Here is a 25,375-nt window from a genome sequence, read left to right on the forward strand (position 1 = left end):
CGCATATGGGCGTGGCTAAGAGCGCCGGCTAAGTGTTCCAGCCTCTGGGGTGTACCACCCGTGGCTGGCGCAGCACCCCGCCTGGGCAGCAATTTTTTTTTCCATACACCAGTATTCAGGATATCGGAATCCGGTGCACAGCAGCTTCTTCAGGTTTGAGGTTCCGGATGCCTGGGGACGGAGAAACGAGAGGGGAAAAACAGATGGAAAGGTGGGTGACCGGCATCCAGAAATCCAACGGGGAAACCTCCTACCTTTCTACCCTTGGTACCGCGAGAATGGGCGGGGTCTGGCTTCGGGGCGGAAGCCACGGGCGGTCCTGGTTCCGGGGCGGGGCTGGAGGCGGGGAGACCGGGCTGGAAAGCGCAAGCAAAGCCGGCTGTTACTCTGCACTGCGTTCACGCTCAACTTTGCTTTCAGGTGAGGCGTCCATGGAGCGACTTCTGGCCCAGCTGTGCGGCAGCAGCGCAGCGTGGCCGCTCCCGCTGTGGGAGGGGGACACCACAGGCCACTGCTTCACCCAGCTGGTGCTCAGCGCCCTGCCCCACGCACTCCTCGCCGTGCTCAGTGCCTGCTACTTGGGCACCCCGAGGTGGGTAGAGACAAGCGCAAGGCATCTGTCCGTGTGTGCCTGCAGATCTCACCCGCAACCTACATCTTCCGGCAGTGTCACCAGAATAGCTAGGTCTCTGGAGTAGGGCAGAAGTAGAATAAAATCTAAGCATTACTACTTAGCAGCAATGTGGCTGTTCTTGGGCAAGTACCTGCCTTCTCTGAGGCTCATTCTTGGGAGGTTTAAATGAGATAATTAATTTAAGCATATAGTGCAGTGCCTGGCATGTTTTTAAAGGTCTAATGAGTGTCAGAAATCATCAGAACTGTCCATTTTCAGTTACCCAGACTCAGCTGTCATGAATTAAAGGCAGAATTGGGGGAACAACGTTTTTAGCCAAAAGCGCTAACGTGTTGTAGGCTCAGTTTCTCACCATTTCAACCCATGAAACGTTAGTGTTTCCAGATTAAGAAAAGTATACGCAGGCTCAGCTGAAGGGGAAGCAGTAGATAGACAAGAAGAGCAAAATCAAACATTAAACCTTCCCCCAATTAAGGGCTATAAGGTGTGGATGCTAAACTTACCTTGATTTTGTATTTAGTTCTTTTATGGCTAGAGGTGACTAAAGTTAGTCTCATTCTAGCTGCTGAGAAGACAGGAGGGCGGTCTGGTCTCTGGCTTTAGCAGTTTCTAGTCTGATGGGGGAAAGTGTCCCTATCCAAGAGGTCTTGCTTGCTTTCTCATTAGATTGAGTTCCCAAAAGACTGTGCCAATTTTTAATAGCTGCTCCTCTCAGAAGGCTGTGGATGTCTTTGCTAGGTGATTAAACCCTTCTAGACTTTTGTCTCTGTGTAAGAAACAAATCAGAGGGCCGGGCGCGGTGGCTCAAGCCTGTAATCCCAGCACTTTGGGAGGCCGAGATGGGCGGATCACGAGGTCAGGAGATCGAGACCATCCTGGCTAACACGGTGAAACCCCGTCTCTACTAAAAATACAAAAAACTAGCCGGGCACGGTGGCGGGCGCCTGTAGTCCCAGCTACTCGGGAGGCTGAGGCAGGAGAATGGCATGAACCCGGGAGGCGGAGCTTGCAGTGAGCTGAGATCTGGCCACTGCACTCCAGCCTGGGTGACAGAGCGAGACTCCATCTCAAAAAAAAAAAAAAAAAAAAAAAAAAAAAAAAGAAACAAATCAGAATTCCTCCTAGACCGAGCAGATCCACAGCTTCTATCCAAGGGATTCATCCGCTCCCTGCGAAAGCAAGGAAGACCATCACGTGATCAATAGAAATTGTGCCTCATTTCACTTATCAGCCTTGTGTGTGTTGCTGAGAAGGGTTAGAGAGATCGAGAACCTAAGATAGGAAAGGGCCTCAGAAGGCTTTTAATTTGAGACTCTCTGCTCACTGTGCTGGTGAGGAAAGTGAGATTAAGAGAGGAAAAGAGACTTGGGGTGATGAGGCTGGTTGATGGCCAACTTGGGGCCAGTTTTCTTGGGTCCCCACATCTTAGGAAATATAACTCTTTTTTTTTTTCTTTTCCTTTTTTCTTTTCTTTGTGTGCGTGTGTGTTTTCTTTTTTTTTTTTTTTTTTTGACAGGGTCTCCCTCTGTTGCCCAGGCTGAAGTACAGTAGTGCAATCACAGTTCACTGCAGCCTCGACCTCTTGGGCTCCAGCAGCCTCCCACCTCAGCCTTCTGACTTGCTGGGGCTGGGGCCACAAGTGCATGCCACCACGCCTGGCTAATTTTTTAAAATTATTTTTAATAGGCCAGATGCAGTGGCTCAAGCCTGTGATGCCAGCACTGTGGGAGGCCAGAAGTTCGAGACCAGCCTGCCGACGTGGCAGAATGCCATCTCTACTAAAAATACAAAAAAATTGACCTGGCACAGTGGCTCATGCCTGTAATCCCAGCACTTTGGGAGGCTGAGACAGGCGGATCACTGGAAGTCAGGTTGAAACCAGCCTGGCCAACATGGTGAAACCCTCTCTTGAATCACTTGAACCCACGAGGTGGAGGTTGCAGTGAGCCAAGATCGCACCACTGCACTCCAGCCTGGATGACAAAGCGAGACTCTGTCTCAAAAAAAAAAAAAATATATATATATATATATATATATATATATTATTTTTGGTAGAAAGAAGGCCTTGCTTTGTCGTCCAGGCTGGTCTTGAACTCTTGGGCTCAAGCAATCCTTCTTCCTCAACCTCCTAAAGTTCTCAGTTTACAGATGTGAGCCACCATGCCCAGCCAGAAACAATTTTTTTTTTTTTTTTTGAGACAGGGTCTTACTCTGTCACCCAGGCTGGAGAGCAGTGGTGCTCTGCAACCTCCACCTCTTGGGTTCAAGCGATTCTCCTGCCTCAGCCTCTGGAGTAGCTGAGACTACAGGTGTGTGCCACCATGCCTGACCAATTTCCATATTTTTACTAGAGATGGAGTTTCACTGTGTTACCCTGGCTGGTCTTGAACTCCTGGCCTCAAGCGATCCACCTGCCTTGGCCTCCCAAAGTGCTGGGATTACAGGCATGAGCCACCATGCCCAGCCCAGAAATAGAATTCTTAAAGGCTGATTTTTATTCCCATCTAAATCCTTACAAATCAGTGTCATCAGGTGGACTTTTAAGAAAACACCCAGCTACTAGGGAGGCTGAGGCAGGGGAATCGCTTGAACCTGGGAGGCGGAGGTTGCAGCGAGCTGAGATCCTGCCACTGCACTCCAGCCTGGCAACAGAGCAAGACTCTGCATTTTAGTTTACAAGCAAACTTTTAGTAACCTAGCCCTGCCAACAAAGGGTGTAACAGACTCAGTCCTCTTTTTATATGAACTTTCAAGACATGCTGACACTCACTGCTGCAGGTATGTTTTGCTGTATTTAGTTTTTTTTGTTTTTTTTTTTTGGATGGAGTCTCTCTCCGTCGCTCAGGCTGGAGTGCAGCGGCATGATCTCAGCTCACTGCAACCTCCGCCTCCCAGGTTCAAGTGATTCTCGTGCCTCAGTGTCCCAAAGTAGCTGGAATTACAGGTGCGTGCCACCATACCCAGCTAATTTTTATATTTTTAGTAGAGACGGGGTTTTACCATGTTGGCCAGGCTGGTCTCAAACTCTTGACCTCAAGTGATCTGACCACCTCAGCCTCCCAAAGTGCTGGGATTACAGGCATGAGCCACTGTGACCAGCCCCTGTATTTGATTCTTAATGCAACAGATCACCTTTTGTTTATTAAAAACATTTCTTTGGCCGGGCGTGGTGGCTCAAGCCTGTAATCCCAGCATTTTGTGAGGCCGAGACGGGCGGAACATGAGGTCAGGAGATCGAGACCATCCTGGCTAACACGGTGAAACCCCGTCTCTACTAAAAAAATACAAAAAAAACTAGCCGGGCGAGGTGGCAGGCACCTATAGTCCCAGCTACTCGGGAGGCTGAGGCAGGAGAATGGCGTGAACCCGGGAGGCGGAGCTTGCAGTGAGCCGAGATCCCGCCACTGCACTCCAGCCTGGGCGACAGAGCAAGACTCCGTCTCAAAAAAAAAAAAAACAAAAAAACATTTCTTTGTATGCCAAGAAGATGTAAACACAAGCAGAAAGAGATTTTTTTCTTCAGCTAAAGGAGTCACAAAAGCAATCCACACCACCTGCTACAATCAGTGGAAAGACAGTAGAATATTCCAAGGCTTTATAAAGTTTAGGCTACCATATTAGAATATAAAAGCTGTATGTAAGTCCAATTTTTATTCATCTAATAGTGCTTCAGGTGAATTTAAGGGTACTCTCAGGTGGATCCTTTTGTAAAAATGAATATGTACCCTTTAGCGGTTATCTGCATGAAAACTTTGAATTTTTTTTTTTTTTTTTTTTTTTCCTGAAATGGAGTCTCCTTCTCTCGCCCAGGCTGGCGTGCAATGGCGTGATCTCAGCTCACTGCAACCTCCGTCTCCCGGATTCAAGCGATTCTCCTGCCTCAGCCTCCTGAGTAGCTGGGATTGCAGGTGCCTGCCACCATGCCTGGCTAATTTTTGCGTTTTTGGTAGAGATGGGGTTTCACCATGTTGGCCAGGCTGGTCTTGAATTCCTGACCTCAGGTGATCGTCCCGTCTCAGCCTCCTGAGGTGCTAGGATTACAGGCGTGAGCCACAGCACCTGGCCTGGATTTTTTTTTAATTTTAGAATCATGAGGGATATGTGCTTGTTTGTAATTATACATGGATATATTGTGTGATGCTGAAGTTTGGGCTTCTAATGATCCCATCACCCAAGTAGCAAACATAGTACCCAGGATTTTTTTTTTCCTAGTCTTCATGTTAAGTACAACCTTACCTCAAAATTGTTAATGTCTGTGGTTAAAAAAAAAAAAAAAGAGTCAGAAATGGTGTAGGTAGGTAGGCTCAGGTGGCTTGTTAGCTCATTTCGTCAGAAAATGTGTTAGGTTCATCTGGGAAGACTTCCTGGGAGAAAAGACCCTGGGTTCCGAGGTAAAGTGGGGTGGGGATAAGATGTGCAAGGCAGGAAGGGAGTTGATTTCTTAGGTAAGTGAATTTTTGGAGGTGAGGGGTATGTCTGGGTCCTGAGTCAGCCACAGTGTGCCTCCTTGTCTTCCCTCTTGTCCCCAGGAGTCCAGATTACATCCTACCCTGCAGTCCTGGATGGCGCCTCCGACTTGCAGCTTCCTTCCTGCTTTCCATTTTCCCGCTGCTAGACCTCCTTCCAGTTGCTTTGCCACCAGGGGCAGGCCCAGGACCCATAGGCCTAGAGGTGCTGGCAGGGTGTGTGGCAGCTGTGGCCTGGATCAGCCACAGCCTGGCCCTGTGGGTGTTGTCCCATTCCCCTCATGGCCACTCCCGGGGTCCCTTGGCCTTGGCCCTGGTAGCCTTGCTGCCAGCTCCAGCCCTAGTGCTGACTGTATTGTGGCATTGCCAGCGAGGCACACTTCTGCCCCCACTTCTCCCAGGGCCCGTGGCCCGCCTATGCCTGCTCATCCTGCAGCTGGCTGCACTCTTGGCCTATGCACTGGGGTGGGCAGCTCCTGGGGGACCACGAGAACCCTGGGCTCAGGAACCCCTCCTGCCTGAGGATCAAGAACCTGAGGTGGCTGAAGATGGGGAGAGTTGGCTGTCACACTTTTCCTATGCCTGGCTGGCACCCTTACTGGCCCGTGGGGCCTGTGGAGAGCTCCAGCAGCCTCAGGACATTTGCCGCCTCCCCCACAGACTGCATCCAACCTACCTGGCTCGTGTCTTCCAGTCACACTGGCAGGAGGGGGCCCGACTGTGGAGGGCCTTATACGAGGCCTTTGGACGGTGCTATCTGGCACTTGGACTGCTGAAGCTGGTAGGGACCATGCTGGGATTCTCAGGGCCCCTGCTGCTCTCCCTACTGGTGGGCTTCCTGGAAGAGGGGCAGGAGCCACTAAGCCACGGCCTGCTCTACGCTCTGGGGCTAGCCAGTGGGGCTGTGCTGGGTGCCGTGCTGCAGAATCAGTATGGGTATGAGGTATGTAAGGTAAAACTTCAGGCACGGGGGGCCGTGCTGAACATCCTGTACCGCAAGGCTTTACAGCTGGGGCCCAGCCGCCCTCCTACTGGGGAGGCCCTGAACCTACTAGGCACTGACTCTGAACGGCTGCTTAACTTTGCTGGGAGCTTCCATGAAGCCTGGGGCCTGCCCCTACAGCTGGCCATCACCCTCTACCTGCTGTACCAGCAGGTAGGCGTGGCCTTTGTGGGTGGTCTGATCTTGGCACTGCTGCTGGTACCTGTCAACAAAGTGATTGCCACCCGCATCATGGCCAGCAACCAGGAAATGCTACGGCACAAGGATGCGCGGGTTAAGGTGAGGGGGTACTTGGGGTCCCTCAGCTATCTGGAGACCCCACCCAGCCCAGGGCCACAGGTCTTCCTATGCACACTACCTGAGGGAGTGAGAGTGACCTCAAAGTTAAGAGCTGAGACTGGAGAAAGATAGACCTGGGTTCAAATCCTGGCTCTACACTTACTAGTTCAATCACTTCAGACAAGTCACTTAACCTATTTGGGCTTCCCCCCTCCTCGTCTGTAAAATGAGAATAATAGTAGCTCACCTTGTAGAGCTGTTGTAAGGATCTCATGAGATAATGCTTAGCATAGTGCCAGTCACAAAGTAAGCTCTGAATACATGTGGCCACCCTGGGAGGTAGGAAGTCATCTCCCTGGCACCAAACAGGTCTGTAGGGCCAGAGCTGGGACCCAAGTCTCCAACCTCCTTATCTAGGGCACAGACCACCCATGGCTGCATGTAGAGAGACCTAGGAGATCCGCAGCTGCCTCTTTGGATAGGCTGAGGGGAAGGGAATAGGTCACTTTCCTGCCTGGGCCAACTCTAGGTGTTTAGGGTTTGGCTGAATCAGCTCTGGGTTCTGCAGTGATTGTGGGTACAAAGGGGATGGCAGTCCTGGGGGTTCATACAGCATAGTTGTCGACCCTTAGTGGAACAGTTCAGAGTGCTCCTGGAGGGAAGGGAGGTTGATAGATGATTATGGCATGAGGCCTTTTCTCCTACCTGTGACAGCTACAGACAAGGAGTTTTGGCCCTTGCCCATCTTCCCTGGGCCCATTAGCCTGTTTGACCCTGGGCTGTGGTGTGGCCTCTTATGCCTGTGTACTCCTACAGGATAGTTTCTGTGCCACTCAAGCTGGGGGCCAGAACTGGGGGGCCAGCCCCCGAAGCCCACATCTTTTGGTTTTGGGAGATAGCCTTTTGTCCCTCATCTAATGGGAGGAGTGCTTTAACTCCACTGTGGTGACTTGGCTGCACCTTCCACCACTTCTTCTCCTAGGAAGGTGGGGAATTCCCACTCCAACCTGTCCCCAGCTGGAGCCAGTGGAGAAGTAAAAGAGAGACTGGGAGGGGAAGCAACCCAGGGCTGAAAAGGATTTGAAGGGCAGGATTTCCAGAAAGGATTGAGGTGAGGAAGAAAACCAAGACTAGGGCAGTGCAGAGTGTCTAGGAGCTTAGAATACTGAACATTCTGCCAGGAGCCTGGGGAAGGCTTGGCGGACAAGACACATGAGCAGTGCCTCCACTTCACGCCTCTCCCTTGTCTCCTTTCCCTAGCTTGTGACAGAGCTGCTGAGTGGCATTCGGGTCATCAAGCTCTGCGGGTGGGAGCAGGCACTGGGGGCCCGAGTAGAGGCCTGCCGGGCTCGAGAGCTGGGGCGACTCCGGGTCATCAAATACCTGGATGCGGCCTGTGTATACCTGTGGGCTGCCCTACCGGTTGTCATCTCCATCGTCATCTTCATCACCTATGTCCTCATGGGGCACCAGCTCACTGCCACCAAGGTGAGGACCAGGAAGGAAGGGGACCAGCATCAAGGAGACTTCGGCGAAGTGGAGACGTAGGCTCAGGCCCTCGGTGCTGGCTGAGAAGGAGGGAGGGATCCCTGACTGCCTCTTGACCAAGAGAAAACTGAAGGAACCTTTTTGTGGGGGCCTTGGATATATAACCTTCCCCTCTGTAAAGGATTCCTTTCCTTCCTCTCTTCTACCTTTCACTCCAACTTCTAGTCAGTTCTAGGCTTGGGGTTAGGTCTCTTTATATTTGTTCTAATGGCCTTAGGAAAAAAATCTTTGATCCAGTCCTGTGTCTAGCCAAGGCCAGGTGATTTTGCTACTTGGAAATTCTAAAAAAGTCTCAAAATGAGCTAGGCCTGCCTAGTTAAAAAGATGCAACCTTGGCCGGGCATGGTGGCTCACACTTGTAATTCCAGCACTTTGGGAGGCCAAGGCAGTCAGATCACCTGAGGCCAGGAGTTCGAGACCAGCCTGACCAACATGGTGAAAGCTTGTCTCTACTAAAAATATAAAAATCAACCAGGTGTGGTGATGCATGCCTGTGATGCCAGCTACTCAGGAGGCTGGGGCAGGTGAATCACTTGAACCCTGGAGGTGGAGGTTGCAGCGAGCCAAGATTATGCCACTACATTTCAGCTTAGGTGACAGAGCAAGACCCATCAAGGAAAAAAAAACAATGCAACCTGTATCCCTTGAACATGGAATTTCTAGGATTCTTTAAGTGACCACCTCTGCCACATCTGATCCCAGGATTGGCCAGCCAGCCCTTCAGTTCTATCGTTGCCCAGTTCTTTCCTCCACAGACCCTGTCCACAGGGCTTCCCTTAGAAACAGGCCCTTAGATAACTCCTGGGGCTTCACCCTCCTCCCACCTCCCTCAGGTGTTCACGGCCCTGGCACTGGTGCGAATGCTCATTCTTCCTCTCAACAACTTCCCTTGGGTGATCAATGGCCTCCTGGAGGCCAAAGTATCCTTGGACCGGATCCAGCTTTTCCTCGACCTTCCAAACCACAACCCCCAGGCCTACTACAGCCCAGGTAATGGGAAGCTAGTGGGCAGAACCTGGCACAGGGTGAGAAGGGGAGTGGAGCCACTTGGGTGCCACGCATAGATGTCACCAAGAGGGGTTAGAGAGAGCGGAATCCAAAACTCAGACTCAGCTCTGGGCAGGTAGATATGGGGCTGGCAAGTCAATTACATGATTTACCCTCCCCAAGCAGATTGTGGTAGTTTAGGAGCCTAAATCAAGTGGCTTCTGTGTTCAGATCCCCCCACAGAACCATCTACAGTTTTGGAGCTGCATGGAGCCTTGTTCTGCTGGGACCCAGTTGGAGCCAGCCAGGAGACCTTCATCGGTCATCTCGAAGTGAAAAAGGTTTGTTGAACAGACACCCTGGGAGAGTCCTCAGACTCACGAGAGAGGAACTCATGTCAGAGAAGCAATGACCAAGCCAATCATAGCTGATGGCTCTGCAGCTCTAATTACTGCAGGAGGGAGAGGCATTTGGTGAGCAGGTTCTCATCCATGAGGAGATGACACCTCACATCTGAATCTCAGAATAGTTGCACCTCTCTCTGGTCTTTAGGCAGCTTGTATCCATCCAGTTCAGACCAATAGGTGTGTTTGTCTCTCCATGTCTCTCAAAAGCTGCAGCATTCAGAACAGGCCCTGGGGCTTAACTAACATCTCCCCCAGATTGGGGATCTGGGGGAGAGGCCCAGCAAGCGCTTCCAAGAAATATTTTGCAAATGGGGATTCTCTGTTTAGGCTGGTGAAAAGCAGTCACACCCTGTGGCTCATGCTACAGCGTACAAAGAAGTTAAAATGGGGCATTCCTGGCAATAAGCCAACTCCTGTTCACCTCCTGTCCTGGTTTTTCACTCTCTCCTGACCTTTGTCCAACCCTGTGCCCCACAGCTCAACCCAGCATTCTCTGGTGGTGGCTGAATTGCCTTCACCACATTTGGCTCACGTTTCTGGCTTGGGCTGTGTGTTTTGTTTTTCCTCTTAGTTCAGGCAAGACAAGGCTGGATTTGTACAAAGGAATTTTGCTAACGTGTTAGTTGGGGCTTTTTTGGATATAAGTTACAGAAATGCACTGCAACTAGCTTAAGCAAACAAGAATTATAATAAGGATATAGAGATACGTTGCAGAATCCAAAGGCAGGAACGCAGCTGGATCTTAGAAACAGCCCAGAACCAGGCCTCAACTCGCAGAGCTCTCTGCTTCTGTGTGCCTCTCTCCCTGTATTTGCCTGGTCCTCTTCTCTCTGTGGACACACCCTCCATTGAGCAGAAGATTTGACTACAGAGAATGCTCAAGTTTACAGATGACAGCCAACAGGGAGAAGTTGTCTCTGGATCCTGGTCCCAGATTCCCAGGGAAAGGCCTCAGAAGTGGTCACTTGTAGATGGGTCAATCCTGGCGGGCAGATTTGGGGCATCACAGGCAGATAGAGCTTCTGAGAGCCCAGTCGCTTCTAGAGAAGGAACTAGGACTTTTTTTTTTTTTTTTTTTTTTTTTGAGCAGGGAGATAGCTCCATATGTTATGACAAAAAAAAAAAAAAAAAAAAGGGGGGGAACAGAAAATTTTAAACTATAAGCCCACAGAAATAGGGATCTATGCAAAGCACTGCTTTTTCCCCCTGAGATAGGGGAAGTCTAGCCATAGGTTGACTTAGCCAACCCACCATCCAGGACCTAAAGCCTGGAGTTCTACCCTTCCCTCTCCCATTCTGGGATGCCTGTCTTAGAGCTTACATTGGAAGTTCTTGGGTGGTTTCCTCCCATTCTCTCTGGCATGCTGTTCCCCTTCAGAGGCCCTTCACATAGACAGTGAAACTGATAGCCACTCTGAGTGGAGAAAAAAGCACCCTACTTCTCTAGAGCCAACAGGTCAGCCTGTGAAGTGGAGAATTCTTTCCCTACACACAAAAGAAAGAAGAAAAGAGAAGCCTCAGTGGGAGGATTGGCAGCCCAGAGTGTCAGGAGGGAGACCACTGCCCCCTCTGTCCCATCCCCTACCAATAGCAGACACTTGTGTGGCTTCCTTGCAGGGTATGCTGGTGGGCATCGTGGGGAAGGTGGGCTGTGGGAAGAGCTCCCTGCTGGCTGCCATCGCTGGAGAGCTCCACAGGTAACCAACCTCTTATGCACCCCTGTCCTCACTTTGTCCTTTAGCAAACACTGAGCCCCTGCTATATATTGGACCCCTTTTGGGGGTCAGGGGTACTAAGAAGAGCAACGCATGGTCCCTTTATTGGGAGAGTTTTCGATCTGGAAAGAAGGAGGTGGCCAAGAAAGCGAATCATTGTAATCATTACACCAGAGTGTTTTAAATATTATAATAGTGAGCAAAGGAATGGAAACATCCCGTGTCAGCTATTCTTTCAGAAATGTGACTGTGCAGGGGAGGGATCCAGAGAGGAGCATAGGTTTGAGGGAGGACCTTGCTTTCAGATGAGAACAAGTACAATGTGGTGGCCATACTCTCTACTGAGCTCCTGAGCACATGTAAATACAACAGCTGCTTGGCTGTAGCCAAAGAGCAATTTCTTCCCTTCTCCATCCAGAATGGGCTTCGTTAGGACCCTGTGACCTCAGGAGCTGCCAGCTCAGTCATGTGATATGAAGAGGGACCCTGTGTGGAAGACAGCAGCCTGGGGAGGTTTCTAGGAGGCAAGGGCCGGGCATGGAGGGACCTAGCGGAGAGCTGGTCCCCATATTGCTGGCCTGGCTCTCTGCAGGCTGCGTGGGCGCGTGGCGGTGTGGGGGCTGTCCAAGGGCTTTGGCCTGGCCACCCAGGAACCCTGGATCCAGTTTGCCACCATCCGAGACAACATCCTCTTTGGGAAGACATTTGATGCACAGCTGTACAAGGAGGTGCTAGAAGCCTGCGCCCTCAATGATGATCTCAGTGTGAGTGCCTGGCCTTGAAACCTCTTAGCTGCCTGCTTTTCCAGTGTCGCTGACACCTCAAACCAGAGCTTTGCTTTTCCGGAAAAGGGGTTGCTTCTACTCGGGCATCACTCATCTAGGAATGGCCGTCGGACTGTGGTCCTCCCAGAGTGTCCAGCTGCCCCTTCCCATAGGGCCCAGTAGGGTGGTGACTGTGTGTTCTCCACAGCAGTGGGAAGAGCTCTAAGGCCTCTGGAGGTAGGGAGGGTTCCACTTGTCAGGCTTAGCTCTGCACAGCCGGGCTCCTTGTCCCCTTCTCCATACCCACTTCCCACCGTGAAGGCTTGGAAGAGTCAAGGCCTCATTTGGTTGCAGGTTACCCTAGGGAAACCTGCCAAGCCTATTAGATTTCCCCTTGCCCCCAATCCAGAGTACTGCATGTATAGGAGAAGAGATTCCAGATTTCTCCCCTGACTTCCCACCCAATCCCGCTGTCCCTTCAAGAATATCACCACCACTACCCTACCCAGGTAAATGTAGAATGTCCCTGAAAAGGAGCACCTTTAACCTTGACCATGGGGCATCCTGTATCCAGCTGTCATTCTTTTTATTCCTATTTATTTATTTATTTTTTGAGATAGGGTCTTTTTTCTGTCCCCTAGGCTGGAATGCAATGGCGCCATCTTGGCTCACTGCAGCCTCTGCCTCCTGGTCTCAAACGATCCTCCCACCTCAGCCCCTCAAGTGGTTGGGACTACAGGAGTGAGCCACCACACCCAGCTAATTTTTGTTTTGCTTTGTTTTGTTTTGTTTTGCTTTTTTGAGATGGAGTCTCACTCTGTCACCAGGCTGGAGTGCAGTGGCACAATCTCGGCTCACTGTAACCTCCGCCTCATGGATTCAAGCAGTTCTGCCTCAGCCTCTCGAGTAGCTAGGACTACAGCTGCATGCCACCACACCCAGCTAATTTTTGTATTTCTAGTAGAGATGGGGTTTCACCATGTTGGCCAGGATGGTCTCAATCTCCTGACCTTGTGATCTGCCCACCTCGGCCTCCCAAAGTGCTGGGATTACAGGCGTGAGCCACCATGCCTGGCTTCCTACCCTGTCTGTTTAACAGGCAAGGTAGTAGGATATCTTGGGCAGATTTGATGTAAAAGCTTTCATAAGTTTTTACTTTTTTGTGTGTGTGAGACAGAGTCTTGCTCTGTCGCACAGAGTGGAGTGCAGTGGAGTGATCTCGGCTCACTGCAACCTCTACCTCTCGGGTTCAAGCGATTCTTCTGCCTCAGCCTCCCGAGTAGCTGGGACTACAGGTGTGAGCCACCATGCCCGCCTAATTTTTGTATTTTTAGTAGAGACGGGGACTCACCATGTTGCCCAGGCTGGTCTCAAACTCTTGGGCTCAAGTAATCCGCCCGCCTTGGCCTCCCAAAGTGCTGGGATTACAGGCCTGAGCCACCATGCCCAGCCCAGCTTTCGTAGGTTTTTAGAGAAGGAATGTACTACCTCTAAGCCTTCTCGTGGCCTCAGGAATGGTCTACTAAGCAAAGGGATTCCCTTCCTCATGCAGAGGAAGCACCTGTGATCCACTACATGGTGAGTCCCTGAGCTAAAAGCTTTGTTGTTCATCTCTTTCCTTACTGCCTACAACAGTACCTAGGACCTAGCAGACTTGGGAAAGCTTGATGTAGCAATGAATGATCAGCCAGGCGTGGTGGCTCGTGCCCGTAATCCTAGCATTTTGGGAGGCCAAGGTAGGTGGATCGCTTGAGGTCAGGAGTTCAATACCACCCAGGGCAGCCAGGCTTACAGTGGTGGCTCACGCCTCTAATCCCAGCACTTTGGGAGGCTGACGTGGGCAGATCACGAGGTCAGGAGTTCGAGACCAGCCTAGCCAACATGATGAAACCCCGTCTCTACTAAAAATACAAAAAATAGCTGGGCGTGGTGGTGGGCACCTGTAAACCCAGCTACTTAGGAGGCTGAGGCAGGAGAATCAGCTTGAACCCAGGAGGCGGAGATTGCAGCGGGTGTGGCAGCTCACACCTGTAGTCCTAGCTACTCTGGAGGCTGAGGCAGGAGAATCGCTTGAACCCAAGAGGTAGAGGTTGCAGTGAGCTGAGATCATGCCACTGCACTTCAGCCTGGGCGACAGAGTAAGACTGTCTCACAAAAAAAAATAAAAACATAAAAGCTTTTACATAAAATCTGCCCAAGATATCTTACTACCTTGCCTGTTAAAAAGACAGGATAGTAGGTCAAGTGCAGTGGCTCATGCCTGTAATCGCAGCACTTTGGGAGGCCAAGGTGGGCGGATCACGAGGTCAGGAGATCGAGACCATCCTGGCTAACACGGTGAAACCCCATCTCTACTAAAAAATATAAAAAACTAGCCGGATGAGGTGGTGGGCGCCTGTAGTCCCAGCTACTCGGGAGGCTGAGGCAGGAGAATAGCGTAAACCCAGGAGGCGGAGCTTGCAGTGAGCTGAGATCGCGCCACTGCACTTCAGCCTGGATGACAGAGTGAGACTACATCTCAAAAAAAAAAAAAAAAAATCTGAACTCGTGGCTGGGCACGGTGGCACACGCTTGTAATCCCAGCACTTTGGGAGGCCGACGTGGGCAGATCACGAGGTCAGGAGTTCAAGACCATCCTGACTAACATGGTGAAACTCCGTCTCTACTACAAATATAAAAAATTAGCCAGGCATGATGGCGGGCGCCTATAGTCCCAGTCACTTGGGAGGCTGAGGCAGGAGAATGGCATGAACCCGGAAAGCAGAGCTTGCAGTGAGCGGAGATTGTGCCATTGCACTCCAGCCTGGGCGACAGAGTGAGACTCCATCTCAAAAAAAGAAGAATCTGAACTCGTGTCCTGCCCCTTACTAGCTGTGAGCCAGCTAGTTAATCTGTCTGAGCTTTGGTTGCACGTGAGAAAAGGAAATGATACTGTGATACCATCTTCATAAGATTATCATGGGGCTTGAATGAGAGAATGCCTGTAAAGTGCTAGGCACATAGAGGCACATAGTAAGTGTTCGATAAAGGCTCGATGTTGTTGGAAGTATGTCTTGTCTTCTCTGACTAGCTCACCCCAAATTTAAGTCTACTCTCCTCAAGCTCCCTGCTTCTCTTGACTCCCACTATCTCTTTCCTGCAAAGGGATAGGAAGTGGGCCAGAAGGTAATGGGGAGCTCCTTGACCCACTGGGGAACTTGTTCCATCAGATCCTGCCTGCTGGAGACCAGACAGAGGTGGGGGAGAAGGGTGTGACCCTAAGCGGGGGACAGCGTGCCCGGATTGCCCTTGCTCGTGCTGTCTACCAGGTCAGTTAAAGATGGAGGTTACAGTGGCAGGGAGGTGGGGGGAGCCTTGGGAGCGTGGCTGAGTTAGGAGGATAGGAATATTTTCCTTAGCATCTGGTTCCTTCCCTCCTCTGTTGCATGTTCCTGAGGTATTGGCCATCCCATTTGCAGATTTAAAGCAGAGTTCAAGGCCCTTTAAAAAGTATTTGTAGGCTGGGCATGGTGGCTTAGGTCATAATCCCAGCACTTTGGGAGGCCAAGGCAGGAGGATTGCTTGAGCCCAGGAGTTCAAGACTTGCCTGGGTAATGTGGCAAAACCCTGTCTCTACAAAAAATAATTTTAAAGTTAGTTGGTGTAATCTTAGCACTTGGGGAAGCCAAGGAAGGTGAATCACTTGAGGTCAGGAGTTCGAGACCAGCCTGGCCAACATGGTGAAACCCCATCTCTACTGAAAAACATACAAAAATTAGCTGGGCATAGTGGCGCATGCCTGTAATTCCAGCTACTCGGGAGGCTGAGGCAGGATAATTGCTTGAACCTGGGAGGCAGAGGTTGCAGTGAGCCAAGATCACACCATTGCATTCCAGCCTGGGTGACAAGAATGAAACCCTGTCTACAAAAAATTTTAGTTGGGCTTGATAGCATGCACCTGTAGTCCCAGCTACTCAGGAGGTTGAGGTGGGAAGGATCACTTGAGCCTGGGAAGTTGAGGCTGCAGTGAGTGGTGTTCATGCCACTGCACTACAGCCTGGGCAACAGAGCAAGACTGTGTCTTTTTTTTTTTTTTTTTGAGACGGAGTCTCACTCTGTTGCCCAGGCTGGAGTGCAGTGGCTGGATCTCAGCTCACTGCAAGCTCCGCCTCCCAGGTTTACACCATTCTCCTGCCTCAGCCTCTCGAGTAGCTGGGACTACAGACGCCCGCCACCTCGCCCGGCTAGTTTTTTGTATTTTTTAGTAGAGACGGGGTTTCACCGTGTTAGCCAGGATGGTCTCGATCTCCTGACCTCGTGATCCGCCCGTCTCGGCCTCCCAAAGTGCTGGGATTACAGGCTTGAGCCACCGCACCCGGCGACTGTGTCTTTAAAAAAAAAAAAAAAGCGTTATGTGGCCTGAGGGCCTGGGAGCTAGGAAAGCTGAGTGCTGGCCCTGGGGGTGCTGTTCTTTCTTGCCTGAAGGGATGTCCACCCTCAGGTCTCACCTCTTTCTCTGCTAGTGTAGGGGTAGCCCCCAGAGTTTATCTCAACTGTCTTCTCTGACCACTTGGAGATCTTCCCAGGAGAGCCTTTGGGTCCTGGTGCCCACAGTACCCTCACGTCTCTCTAGGAAAAGGAGCTCTATCTCCTCGATGACCCTCTGGCCGCTGTGGATGCAGATGTGGCCAACCACCTGCTGCACAGGTGCATCCTGGGTGTGCTAAGCCACAGCACACGGCTGCTCTGCACCCACCGCACCGAGTACCTGGAAAGGGCTGATGTGGTGCTGCTAATGGAGGCCGGGCACCTCATCCAGGCTGGTAATGGGGGCAGGAACCGCGCATGAGGGAGGTGTCTGCCCAGGTATGGCAGGGGATTGGGAAGTATAGACTCTGCCACCTGCTGCATGTGTGGCCTGAGCCAGTCATTGCTGCTTCCTGCCTTCACAGAACTGGTGTGGGGAACTGGGAGAACAGGAGGGAAAAGGAGCACGTTGGTGAAATGCCAGTGTATTTGGGACTCATGGGCTTTGTGACTGGATGCTCTTGGGAACTTAGAGGCCCAGGGTCTCTGAGAACAGTCTCATATCTTCAGAGAAGATAAAGAGTCAGGTTTAGAATGGTCTTTTTGTAAAAACAAAAATTTTAAAACTCTGAAAGATTTTTATGCAGAGGGACATGACCACCTGCAAGTTCACTGGGAGAGAAATAGGAGGAAATGAAGCTCCAACCAGATATTAGGAATTGAGTGAAGCATAAGAAAAAGCTCTGCAGTAATGAGAAGTAACCCTGGACAGAGTGGCAGGCGTAGTTCTGGCTGTCCTCTCAGGGATGGACATTCGTCCCTCTCTGCTGGTCAGAATCGAGGTTTACAAGGATGGACTTGAGTCCTGCTCGAGGTCTAGGGGTATCCAGAGCAGGATGGGTTAGAGAAGGAGGCCTAAGAGTCCTGCTCGAGGTCTAGGGGTATCCTGCTAGGGTGGCTTAGAGAGGGAGACCTAAGAGGATGGGAGGTAGGATCTGTACACGCACTGAGAAAGGCATAGTATAGACTCAGAACAGCCCCCTCCTAATCTCCCCTTCTACCCTCCAGGACCTCCCTCTGAGATTCTGCCACTGGTACAACCTGTCCCCAAAGCCTGGGCTGAGAATGGACAAAAGTCTGACTCAGGTATGGCTCCCCAGTGGGAGAAAAGAGCTTGCTTTTCACTGCCTGCCACACTGTAGAGCTTTTTCTACAAAGGCTAGCCGCTCCTCTGAAATACTGAGTTTTCAACTGGCAGCCTGCAAGCTTAATTCCTCCATGACCCCTGATTCTCACAGCCACAGCCCAGTCAGTACAAAACCCAGAGAAAGCAAAGGAGGGGCTGAAGGAGGAGCAGAGCACATCTGGTGGCCTGCTGCAGGAAGAAAGCAAGAAGGAGGGCGCCGTGGCCTTGCATGTGTACCAAGCTTACTGGAAGGCTGTGGGCCAGGGCTTGGCCTTAGCCATCCTCTTCTCTCTGCTCCTCATGCAAGGTGAGAGTGTGCCTGGGAGTCTCTTAAACCATAACGGCTATGCTGTCCAGGTGCCCGTTACCTTGCACTAATCATTATGAGGCCCAGAGACTCACCAAGCATGGGTCACAGCTGGGACAAAAGCCATACTTCTATTTCTGAGAGATGCCCAGGGGCCAGAGGCATGTGCTCTATAGCTGGCTTCCATTCTGCCCCCCAGGTTAGCTCCCATTCTGCAAGTCTGAGATCCTGTTCTCCCCAGAGCTGAAGGGTGACCGGCCTATGAGAGAAGCCCACACTAGGGAGGACTGGGGTAGTGGCAGGGTGGGAAGGCCAGGCCAGGGGGATGGAGATGGGCAGGAACCAGAGGCAAGGGTGGAGAAAGGGGGCATTGGAATAGAATGAACGAGGGAGAGGAGCCTTTTACAGCTTTTTCCTTCCTGTTCCCACCCAGCCACGCGGAACGCTGCTGACTGGTGGCTCTCTCACTGGATCTCTCAGCTGAAGGCTGAGAATAGCTCCCAAGAGGTGCAAGCCTCCACCAGCCCAGCTTCTACGGGGCTCTTCTCTCCGCAACTGCTCCTCTTTTCCCCCGGAAACCTCTAGTGAGTGGCTGGGGCTGGGGGTGGGCCTGGTGCTCTCAGAGTGGTCGCCAGGCAGGGAGTGAGGGTTAGGGCCGGTATTCCAGATGCTGTGGCTTCTGGAGGGTGGGAGAGATGGCATGGGGGAGGAGAAAGGACCCCTGAGTGGCCCTACTTTTGGTTACCCAAAGCCCCCTCCTCACCACCCAGCACCCCAGTGTTCCCACTGCCCAAAGCTGCCCCCAATGGCTCCTCAGACATCCGTTTCTACCTCACCGTATATGCGACCATTGCTGGTGTCAACTCCCTCTGCACCCTTCTCCGGGCAGTGCTCTTTGCAGCAGGCACCCTTGAAGCAGCTGCCACCCTGCATCGACGCCTGCTGCATCGAGTCCTTATGGTGAGGGGCTGGGACCTCAGGGGTAGGGGAGCGCAGTCCTAGCCCTGTGGAATGTCCTCCCAATACTCGGGCTCCACTGGGGATGGGAGAGTCTTTCCTGCCCTGGGATATTCTTCCTCAAGCTCTGCCAATCTCTCCTCTCTGCCCCCAAATTCTGGGGATATTTTAGTCCTTCCCTATTCTCTATCTTGGGCCTTCCCCTCCACCCCACCTCCCCCAGGGCTGCCCACCAACCCCTTTTCTGTCAGACTCTGCCCTGGCCCAATCAGCGTCCTTCTCCCAGGCACCAGTAACTTTCTTCAATGCCACACCCACGGGCCGGATCCTAAACCGCTTCTCCTCTGACGTGGCCTGTGTGGATGACAGCCTGCCGTTCATCCTCAACATCCTCCTGGCCAACACGGCAGGCCTGCTGGGGCTCCTGGCCGTGCTGGGCTCTGGCCTGCCTTGGCTGCTGCTGCTGCTGCCGCCTTTGAGCATCATCTACTATCACGTGCAGCGCCACTACAGGGCCTCCTCACGGGAGCTGCGGCGCTTGGGCAGCCTCACCCTGTCTCCACTCTATACCCATCTGGCTGATACCTTAGCTGGCCTCTCTGTGCTCCGGGCCACAGGGGCCACCTACAGGTGTGTGAACCAGAGCCCAGGGGGATGAGGTGTTGAGGGGAGAGGAAAAGAGAGACCCCTGAGAAGAGGAATATGCAGGGTATGGTTGGTTCAGCCCTCCTGGGGACAAGGGGTGGGGAAGGAGAAAAGCAACAAAAGAAGGACATAGGGAGGCAGAGCAGACACCCACTTTGAAAGAGCACACTGGCATCTGCAGCCCTGCGGGAGGCCTGTGGGTATATAGATTAGCTGCCAAGAAGGAACTGCCCAAGAGGGCCTTCCCTGTGGAGGCCTTGAGGCTGGGTGTCTCAGGGCAGCAGTGGAGTGGCCGGCCTCATATCCATCTGGCCTTCCCTAGGTTTGAGGAGGAGAACCAGCGACTCCTTGAGCTAAACCAGAGGTGCCAGTTTGCCACCAGTGCCACAATGCAGTGGCTGGACATTCGGCTACAGCTCATGGGGGCAGCAGTGGTCAGCGCTATCGCAGGCATTGCCCTGGTGCAGCACCAGCAGGGCCTTGCTAACCCAGGTGCCACCCAGGACCCCTCACCCCTACCTCACCCGCAAGTTGGTCCACCCTTCTCCCAGATCTCTCACTGCACTTTCCCCCCAACATTTTTGCCTCCCACCAAGGGTTCCTTGTGAGGGTGTATCATGATTATCATCATCACCCCCGTTTGGAGTTGAGTGACAATCCCCAGGTGGTGGTGGCTTGGGGACTAGAATGAGTTTTCTGAGCTGCTGGTCTCAGTCCCTTTCCTGCTTTCACCCCGTTCCCACCACACTGCCCCAGCCCGCTTCAGTCTCCCACATGCCATCCCTCCCAGCTTCTCCATGCCCACCTTGTGCCCTGCATCCAGCCTCCTGTCCTCCTGTCACCCTCCTGCTTCTCTGTTGCTTCCTTTTTTTTTTTTTTTTTTTTTTTGAGATGGAGTCTCGCTCTGTTGCCCAGGCTGGAGTGCAGTGGCACGATCTCAGCCCACTGCAACCTCTTCCTCTTCCTCCCAGATTCAATCGATTCTCCTGCCTCAGCCTCCTGAGTAGCTGGGATTATAGGCGCGCACCACCACGCCTGGCTAATTTTTGTATTTTTAGTAGAGACAGGTTTCACCATGTTGGCTAGGCTGGTCTCAAACTCCTTACCTTGTGATCCACCCGCCTCGGCCCCCCAAAGCGCTGGGATTAGACGTGAGCCACCGCGCCCAGCTTCTGTTGCTTCCTTTAAATGCCCACAGTCCACAGCTTGGGGAGTCTCCCATACACATCCCAATGTCCAAGCTCTCCCAGCAGCTGTTATCCTCTCCCCCAGGGCTGGTGGGCCTGTCGCTGTCTTATGCCCTGTCCCTGACGGGCCTGCTCTCGGGCCTGGTGAGCAGCTTCACACAGACGGAGGCCATGCTGGTAAGCGTTGAGCGGCTGGAAGAGTACTCCTGTGACCTGCCCCAGGAACCCCAGGGTCAGCCACTGCAGGTAGGCCTGTACCCTGACCCCAGGCCAAAGCTCTGGAACCCTGAAGGCCCCAGCCTCCCCCGCAATTTCTTTCTTTTTACCCACCCATCTTTCTCAGCTCCCATAACCTCTCTTCATGATGACCAAAATTCTTCACCATGTTCCTTCTTCCCCATCTCTTATTCTCTCACCTTTCCTCTCACACTATTCATTTCTCATTATTCTCCCCTCCTCGCCATTGCTCCTCATCTCCCCCATCTCCCTCTTCCCCTCTATCGCCCACCCATGGACCCCACCAGTTGGGCACCGGCTGGCTGACTCAGGGGGGCGTGGAGTTCCAGGACGTGGTGTTAGCGTACCGGCCAGGGCTGCCGAATGCCCTGGATGGAGTGACCTTCTGCGTGCAGCCTGGAGAGAAGTTGGGCATCGTGGGCCGCACGGGCTCCGGCAAGTCCTCCCTGTTGTTGGTGCTCTTCCGGCTGCTAGAGCCCAGTTCAGGGCGAGTGCTGCTGGATGGCGTGGACATCAGCCAGCTGGAGCTGGCCCAGCTCAGGTCTGGAGGAGATGGACTTGGGAGGGGAAAGGGGGAACCAGAACTACTAGCACTTAGAGGAGGGCACAGCTAGGAAGGCTTTATATAAACTCAGGGCAACTAGGGCTGATCAAGGGGTTGAAACGGAGGACAGGATGAGCGGGCGAGGACAGAGAACTCCTAGTGCCCAGGTCCAGATTCATGGCTGGTGATCTGAAGGTCGTCCTTGCCCTGACCCTTTCCAGCTGCATCTTTCTTGTACTTCCCACCACACATCCTCCACTCTTGTGCCCCAAGATACTGATCCCCTGAGCCCTCAGGCTCAGCAGGCAGTGCTTTGGACAGCTTGAGACCTGAGCCAGTTGCCCTTGGCTTCAGGTGGCCCCACTGGAGGGTATACACCCCTTCTCTACCCTCAGGTCAACCTAATATCATTTTCTGTGAGTACAGTGACATGGAAAAGGTAGGGAAGCTGTATCCTAAAGCCCTAGGCCTGCTTCTTCTGCCCTCTCTTCTAAGCTGTGGTGGCCCTACCTTATAACTCCACCATGTCTTCAGGACCCAATTATAGGCCCACTCCAACCTTGAAGTGTCACCTGCCCTTTCATTCGCTCTGGTCATTCCCTGCGTAGCCACTGCTGCCCCTGGAGTCAGTGCCACACAGTTTAGCCCATTTGTTTTCTCTGGTTTGTTTGTGTACACCTCCGTGAAATGTAGGCTCCTTGAGGACAGAGTCCAGCCTTTGGTTTCTTTGGTATTGCTTATAGCATTGGCACAGTTCTAGGTACCCAGCTACTAGCGGATCATTTGGTGGGGAGCAGAGTGGGGTTATGTTCAGGTCTCATCCCCGGGCTTTCGTGGAGGTGCTAGTGCTGTAGTCAGAAACTGAGCTGGGAGCAGGAGTGGCTACATCTCCAACCGCTGGACTCCATGTCATTGTCCCACAGATCCCAGCTAGCTATCATCCCCCAGGAGCCCTTTTTGTTCAGTGGGACTGTTCGAGAAAACCTGGATCCCCGGGGCCTACATAAGGACAGGGCCTTGTGGCAGGCCCTGGAGCAGTGCCACCTGAGTGAGGTGATTACCTCCATGGGTGAGTGCTGGACCCTTACCCTAGAGCAAGAAGGGGGCAGGGAGGGCCTGGGCCCTGCAGTGAAGATGCTTTCCTTGCAGGTGGTCTGGATGGTGAGCTGGGTGAGGGGGGCCGAAGCTTATCTCTTGGGCAGAGGCAGCTGTTGTGTCTGGCCAGGGCTCTCCTCACAGATGCCAAGGTAAGGTGAGAGAAAGAGACAATAGAGAGGCCGGGAAGGAGGCAGGGGGCAAGGGGGTGGGGAGGTGGAGTCCGGAGAGGTTTTAGGGGACCAAGTTCATTTTCCTTTTAGAGCTAAAAGTGTGGTAGGGGCTGTTGCTTGGGCCAGGCCCAGCCCACCCTACAGCCTCTCCTTTGTTATCCCCTACGGCATTCCCATATTCCAGATCCTGTGTATTGATGAGGCCACAGCAAGTGTGGACCAGAAGACAGACCAGCTGCTCCAGCAGACCATCTGCAAACGCTTTGCCAACAAGACAGTGCTGACCATTGCCCATAGGTGTGCAAACACCCAGTGACAGCCTAATCAGGGACTGTGGTAGCATGCATGAGCCTCCATTGCTTTCAGGGACCCCAGTGGTCAGGGCCTTAGAGATCCTGCCCCCCAAATCTCAGCTCTTCCTTCTCCAGGTACTGCCTAGGGCCCTTTATAGCACATTATCTGAGGGACTTTGCAGTCCCTTCCCCAGCACCAAGCCAGGGGTTAAAGCCTGTGGGGACAGACTTGTGGTGTCCCAAGGGGAGAGGAGGGAAAGCAGGTCAGTGTTCTCACTTAGGTCATTGTCCCTTATCCCTTACACTGACCATCTTCCCCGTCACAGGCTCAACACGATCCTGAACTCAGACCGGGTGCTGGTGCTACAAGCGGGGAGAGTGGTAGAGCTGGACTCCCCGGCCACCCTGCGCAACCAGCCCCACTCGCTATTCCAGCAGCTGCTGCAGAGCAGCCAGCAGGGAGTCCCCACCTCACTCGGAGGTCGCTGAGCTCCATCCCACACTCTGCAGGGTTCTCCCCTCTCTCTGATCCAGGCCGGGCCTGTACAGAGGTGCTGGCTGCTTGTTTATATTCTCCTCTGGGGCTCTACCTCTCCACACTTCCCCAGAAGGGAAGTGGACACCCTGGGTTACTCTTTGGAAATCACTCCTTGGTGGGCAGCATCCTGAGGCTTCCCCAGAACCAGGCCTCTGCTCTGGCCCTCTTGCATCTGGAACGCCAGGTGGGTTTTTCTGGCATAGGAGCCCACTTGCATTTTCATAGTTTTATTTGATAAAATCCCATCTTACATTCTGTGTATTAAAAAAATAGTATTTCTGGTGTGAGGCTGAGGTCTCCTCTGTGTGTGTACCCAAGCTGAAGGGTGGTGAGAAAGGACCACTCCAGTCTGAGGGGTGGAAGAGGTGAGGAAGGGGGCCGGAAAGCCCCCACCTCCATCACAGTGCTGTGGTCTTTCCAGGCTCAGGGGGCAAGTCAGGTGGCAGGGGGAGCCCTGCCGGCAGCATGCTAACCTGACACTCCTGGTCCTGGCATGCTGGAGCATAGTGTGGGGCAGGGTAGCAACAGGGTCCAGGGGGGCAGACACCCCGGCGCCAGGCCCTCAGGGTCAGCAACACAGTAGCCAGAACCAGGGCAGCAGTGAGGGCCCCAAACACCACCAGGGCTACCAAGCTAGGCTCACCTAGCCCAGCCTCTTGCCTCCGCACCACCTCCTTCACTGAGATCCGCAGCAGACCAGCCCCTGCGCTGTGGGGGGCTGGCCCCGTGGCAGGTACCACCACAGCTGAGGTGGGCCCTAGAGGGGTGTCCACTGTGGTTGGGGGGTGTGGGACAGGTAAGACAAGCTCACAAGTCTTGCCACCATAGCCACTGGGGCAGAGACAGTCGAAGTCATGGACACGGTCCCGACAGCGGGCCCCTCTCTGGCATGGGCGGCTGGCACAGTCATCCAGGTTGATGGTGCAGAAGCGTCCAGCAAAGCCCTCAGGACAGAGGCAGGAGAAGCGGTTTATGCCATCAAGACAGGTGGCACCATTAGCACAAGGCCGCATCAGGCAGTCATCCACGTTCACCTCACAGCGGGCACCCACAAAGCCCACCAAGCAGCGGCATGTGAAGTTGAGGGCAAAGCCCTGGTCATCCTGGCACTGCCCGCCATTGCGGCATGGGGAGCTGCAGTAGGGGTGGGAGAGGACATGAAAGCAACTTAACACCTGTAGGGTAGCCCAGGTCCGTATCCTGACCTCTGCTCACCATGTCACCTTGGGCGACACTCTCCGAGCCTCAAATACCTCATTTTATTTTTTATTTATTTATTTTTGAGACAGAGTCTCGCTGTGTCGCCCAGGGTGGAGCACAGTGGCGCGATCTCAGCTCACTGCAAGCTCCGCCTTCCAGGTTCACGCCATTCTCCTGCCTCAGCCTCCTGAGTAGCTGGGACTACAGGTGCCTGCCACCACGCCCAGCTAATTTTTTGTATTTTTAGTAGAGACGGGGTTTCACTGTATTAGCCAGGATGGTCTTGATCTCCTGACCTCGTGATCCGCCTGCCTCGGCCTCCCAAAGTGCTGGGATTACAGGCGTGAGCCACCGCGTCTGGCCAAATACCTCATTTTAAAAATGAGAATAAAAATAGTACCCAGCTTCCCTAATTGTGAGGGTTAAGTGAAATAATCAATATCAAGCAGTTAGCACAGGGCCCAGCCGGAAGGCAAGGCTCAGGATAAGTGTGCTATTATTATCCTTGCAGGCTTCTGGGCCTGATGTGGAAATGAGGACAAGTCCAGCCCTGCAGGCTGTTTCCCCATCCCTACTGTGACGCAGAAGGGTACAGACCAATGTTCAGGAGAGGATGAGGGGAGACCCAGGCCCCTCAACCTCCCCACACCCACCCTCCCCAACCAGAGCAGTCACATGTTTGTTACCTCTCTAGCTCCTATAGA

The 25,375-nt window shown here is 52.9% G+C and overlaps 2 protein-coding genes across 5 annotated transcripts in view; one reads left to right on the top strand and one right to left on the bottom strand.

The window, feature by feature from the left end:
- On the top strand, positions 1–23,758 carry ABCC10 (ATP binding cassette subfamily C member 10). Of its 3 annotated transcripts, none has more exons than XM_038006115.2 (22): positions 1–211; positions 421–592; positions 5,164–6,382; positions 7,643–7,870; positions 8,764–8,920; positions 9,149–9,258; positions 10,942–11,021; positions 11,632–11,803; positions 15,013–15,111; positions 16,416–16,605; positions 17,378–17,455; positions 17,608–17,802; positions 18,236–18,386; positions 18,573–18,762; positions 19,046–19,389; positions 19,727–19,896; positions 20,677–20,837; positions 21,116–21,369; positions 22,296–22,441; positions 22,522–22,619; positions 22,825–22,937; positions 23,260–23,758. In XM_038006115.2, the coding sequence occupies exons 2-22, from the start codon at positions 432–434 to the stop codon at positions 23,420–23,422; spliced, it is 4,479 nt and encodes a 1,492-aa protein (XP_037862043.2). In that variant the 5' UTR covers positions 1–211; positions 421–431; the 3' UTR covers positions 23,423–23,758. The 3 variants fall into 3 exon arrangements, with proteins under 3 accessions (XP_037862043.2, XP_037862045.2, XP_037862046.2); XM_038006117.2 differs by having other exon boundaries at positions 95–211; positions 22,296–22,425; XM_038006118.2 differs by lacking the exons at positions 1–211; positions 421–592; positions 5,164–6,382 and adding an exon at positions 343–420.
- The window catches only part of DLK2 (delta like non-canonical Notch ligand 2), a 5,535-nt gene continuing 3,842 nt past the window's right edge, over positions 23,683–25,375 (bottom strand). For both annotated transcript variants that reach the window (XM_007972481.3, XM_073006014.1), the window contains one exon: positions 23,683–24,605. In XM_007972481.3, the coding sequence (XP_007970672.1) occupies positions 23,870–24,605 (736 nt within the window). In that variant the 3' untranslated portion in view covers positions 23,683–23,869. The remainder of the gene's footprint in view (positions 24,606–25,375) is intronic.

The sequence above is a fragment of the Chlorocebus sabaeus genome, chromosome 17 (assembly GCF_047675955.1).
Source record: "Chlorocebus sabaeus isolate Y175 chromosome 17, mChlSab1.0.hap1, whole genome shotgun sequence".
Classification (NCBI taxonomy): domain Eukaryota; kingdom Metazoa; phylum Chordata; class Mammalia; order Primates; family Cercopithecidae; genus Chlorocebus; species Chlorocebus sabaeus.